This window comes from Diachasma alloeum, unplaced genomic scaffold (assembly GCF_001412515.2).
Source record: "Diachasma alloeum isolate Michigan unplaced genomic scaffold, Dall2.0 Dall_scaffold_00354, whole genome shotgun sequence".
Taxonomy (NCBI): Eukaryota; Metazoa; Arthropoda; class Insecta; order Hymenoptera; family Braconidae; genus Diachasma; species Diachasma alloeum.
The window spans coordinates 871,882-876,238 of record NW_021680493.1 but is presented as its reverse complement, the minus strand read 5'-3'; the positions used below and the strand labels follow the sequence as shown (position 1 = coordinate 876,238).

The 4,357-nt window shown below is 40.2% G+C and overlaps 1 protein-coding gene across 1 annotated transcript in view; it reads right to left on the bottom strand.

The window, feature by feature from the left end:
* Positions 1–646: 646 nt before the first annotated feature.
* The window catches only part of LOC107041049 (mucin-5AC), a 14,149-nt gene continuing 10,438 nt past the window's right edge, over positions 647–4,357 (bottom strand). Inside the window, exons 5-6 of the mRNA XM_015261408.1 lie at positions 3,158–3,764; positions 647–1,050 (exon numbers count right to left, since the gene is read on the bottom strand). Of these exons, the coding sequence (XP_015116894.1) occupies positions 679–1,050; positions 3,158–3,764 (979 nt within the window). The 3' untranslated portion in view covers positions 647–678. The remainder of the gene's footprint in view (positions 1,051–3,157; positions 3,765–4,357) is intronic.

Below are 4,357 nucleotides of genomic sequence, written 5' to 3'. Positions count from 1 at the left end.
AACTCGAGGCAATGCAGTCGTCGATTCTCAATCCGCATCCTTAATTGAAGGACGATTTTAGGTAGGACATTCTCCAAATCAGAGAGCTCTCGTCCTACCTCCTACAACGGCTCGTTTCCCACAAGAACTGCATTTGATATTCACCTCATTAACAAAGATTTGACATCACTTTTAATTCGCTGGTCATTGTCGGCTATAAAAATGGCACTTATATTCAATTTTCAAGTGCAATTATGAGACTAGTGTTTAAATAATCTTGTCTGCGATATCAATTCGTAGATAATAATGACCAAGTGATATTGAATTCATGTTCTCGATTAAGGAAACTCAGAAACTCCATTATTCCAAGGAATTCAGTGAAAGAAATTGTTACTAAGTGTAAGGAGATTAATTTTCGAATTCTTCCAGTGTTAATTTCTATTTTTGATCTTCCCTTCTATTTTCCTTCCTGAGACTTTTTAAGAATAATTATTTTCGTCAATCCTCCTCCTCTTTCACTCGTTTTATGATTTTCGAAATTACTGAATGAAGCCATTAGGAAAGTGGTGAAACGATTAATTGAAAGAAATGTTGAGTGTCATCATTCTCTCATGAAATCTGTTTCATATTTGACTCATGTTTCATATTTGACTCATGAAATCACCACTTGACTGCTCCATTACTTCATAATTAGTAAAATCATTCACGGCCGATGATTTGTCCTGGGCGTCTGGGTGCTATCCTGCGCCTGGGAGCTAGTAATCCAGTGCGAGCTCTGACTTCTTCGTGTTTACTGCTAGCAGCAGTACTGGTCTCGGGCAATGCTCCTTCAGTAACTTCGGTCTCCTCTGGAGCTGGGTTCCCCTCAGTAGCTGCCTCCTCGTGGGTGGACTCCACCACTGGTGCTTCTGTGGTTCTGCGACGGGGGAGGAGGGGGGATTTTCTTGGGGCTGTTGGCAGTGGTGATCGAGTTGTTGTTTTTGGGTGCACTTGCAGGCGATTCCTATTGCGAAGTTTATTCAGTGGGTTCAGGGTTGTGTGCTTCGTTGGGGGAACCGTCTCTGCTGGTGTCTGAAGTAGATAAAAAAGGGTTTTATTTTTTGGGTGATGATCATCAATTTTTACCGGTTTGTTTGAATTTTCATGTGCTATTCGAAAAACATCTCATGGTTTCTGAAGACGGATTGTCTTCACGATCAATCGAATTCACTGTTTACCGTACAATTATTCTTTGAATGATTGAAGATATTTCATATTTTTGCTTGCTAGATATATAACGAATAATAATAATATAACGAAAAAAATCCGGGAACCACTCAATTCTTCGTTTTTAAATGGTTTCCCGTAAATATCTTCAAAACTAGTGGACCGATTTCGATTTTTGTGTTTTCAAAATATTCGTTTCAATGCCTTCTGTCTAAATCAATCAAAACATAGACACCCGTTCATACAAAGTTTTCGAGATATTCCCGTTTTTCCGTTTTATCATTAAAAAAACTCTGTAATCACTCTAGCTTGTGCGAAAATCAAGATATCAACTCGTTTAAGACAATTATTTTTATGTTTTGACTTTTCATTGTTTTATTTTAATTACCGGTTTTTGTCAGATTCTAATGGATGTTCACAATCTCCAATTATTTTCTCAAATTATATGTTGCAATTAGGAGTTAATAAGCCATAACTCAGTGTCCTATTACCAACGTTTGTCACATTACGACTGGTGATGAAAACTCGTGGCCACTGACATTTGAAAATACCAAGTGAAAGTACGCATCCACCCGAAGTTCAGAGATTTCTTTAGAATAAATTAATAACTCCAGTCATCAAGATCCATAAAGCATATTTTCCCATTCTGTGGTAAAGCGCTAATAGAAGAGACAAAAATAGATTCCTAGATGACTTCGCTAATATCGTTGCAAATTTCTCAGGACAATTTTTTTTACGCAAAATTCATCGATTATAAAGGACGTTTCTTGACATTTCCAATTAGATTGATCATTTACTTAACAGTTCTTGAGCAAACAACAATTTCTTCGTCCAATGACTGTTTCTGTTCATTGTTGAATTATCGCGGTAATGCGCAATGTTGAGGGAAACTATCAAAGGAACTTTCTATTGTCAGCCGTCTTCAAATTAAAATTAATTAGCATTAGAAGAGCCGACAAGCAATCTTCTCTCAGAGTTGATGAACGTTTTGATTATTTTGTAAAATGTATATATTAAATAGCAGATTATAAAGTTTTTGCGGAGCACGTCTAAAAAACTTCGTCAAAAAAACTTTGTTAAAGAAACCTGATTAAATTCAAATTGGGAAAGTGGACTTTTGGTAAATTGAACTTTTGTCAAATTGAAGTTTCGTCAATAAAAACTTTCGGTTATCTTGGCTTTTGTAAGAATATAGATAAAATCTGTGTTTGTGTTTGAAATTTCAGAGTGTTGTTATCCGTTTTGTTTGGTTCCTCGGGAAAGGAATTCAATATCTCATAGTAAAGTAGAGGCTTCGTATAAGATATCTTAGGGACAGTAGGAGAGAGGAATTCCGGGAACCCCTATGCCCCCACTACGCGCGCCTATAGAGAGGAGAAATAAGATACCTCGCTCATTGCGCTCGAATTCAATGAAATTTTCATTTTTACTGAATGAATATCGATAACTAATCAATTTATATGTGTTTAATGTTTTGAATTTGTATCGCCCGCGTTTCCTTTTCTCTCTAAACATAACCCCGCGTGATAGAATGGCAGCTGATATTGGGGGATTGTTGATGGACTCGAGAATAATCACAGACGAAAAATTACGATTTTTCGATGGGAAAAGTGAAAAAAAAATCGATGTATATTTTCATTACTTGAAAAAAGTGGTGTGACCCCCCCTTAAGGTCATTAGACCCTCATGATCACTTCGTTCGTCCCTCCCGTTTGACCCTTAACACCGTTTGATCCTTATAACTACTCTCTACCCGTTGGGAAATGACCGGGGCCATAGGTATCTTATAAGAAGCCCACGGAACATAAACATTTCGGAGGCGATAGAAGAGCCGAGAGTGGGGGTAGGCTTCGAGCGCTCGGAGCGCGAGGTATCCTATAGAGAGGTATCTTATACGAAGCCTCTACTGTATTTCCTCGTGACCCATCACTTCGGGAGATGGAAGATCCAAAAATAACGAATCATATTTTACCTCATGAGTTTCCTCCTCAGTTCCCTCTCCAGCAGGCTCGTCCAGCGTGCCCTCCTGCACTTCAGGAGTTGCCGTGGTCGTAGTTGGCTGTCCAGGTCTTCTCAGATTGATTTTAGCACCAGGTCTGACAGGCCTCGGTCCAACACCAGGAAGTCTAGGTCTCAATGGTGATTTGGTCGTTGTCGATGCTTCTGAGCTCCCCTCAGTGCCACCAGTCTCACCTGCCTCCTGATTCTCCTCATTAGCACTTGGAGGTGGAGTCGTGGGCCTTCCTCTTCGTCGATTCAGGTTAATTTTGTTGAAAGTTGGACGAGGAACTCCTGACGACGACGACGATGATGATGATGACGGTGTTGCCGGGGCAGGTGTTGTGGACACCGCGGGCTTCGAGCCATTTCCTCGGTACCTATTCCTTCCATTTGCAGGTTTCTCTGCGTTTACGGAGCTTGCTGAATCCTTTCGGACTTCTTCCTCCTGTGCTGGGGCCTTTGAACCCGGTCTGGGGCGCTTGAAGCCTCCGGAGTTAGCTCCGAATCGATTTCTTCTTTGAGTTGGCTCGGCTGGGGAGGGATTCTCTGTTGTTGTTGAGGAGCCACTGGATTTGAATCTGCAGAACAGGGATAGCCATATCCGTGAATTATAATTACTGTTGAGGCCCGGGTGGATTACCTTTCAAATGTAATCTTGGTTGTTTTTTTCTATTTTGATAATCTGAAGTGATCTCTAATTGCTATTCAGGTTTACCCTGTTTTGCCCTGGAGTCGCCAAAACTTATGATTGTACAATGAAAAAGAAGGCTGAAAGAGCGTTTTTGAATAATATTGGGAAATGGCCGTGACTATTCGCACCATTGCGTGAATCACTCCCGTACACTCCATACACTCCACGCATGCGTGAAGTTTGTGTGTTTCACGCAGCCGAATTTTCATACTGCTGTGTATTTCACGCAGTTGAAGTTTCATACTACTGTGTGTTTCACGCAGTTGAAGTTTTATACTACTGTGTGTTTCACGCAGTTGTATTTTTATACCCCTGTGTGTTTCACGCAGTTGTATTTTTATACACCTGTGTGTTTCACGCAGTTGAAGTTTTACACACCTGTGTGTTTTACGCAGTAGCATTTTGATACGCCTGTGTGTTTTTCGCAGTTAAAGTTTTATACACCTGTGTGTTTATACACACAGGAGTGTGAAATACACA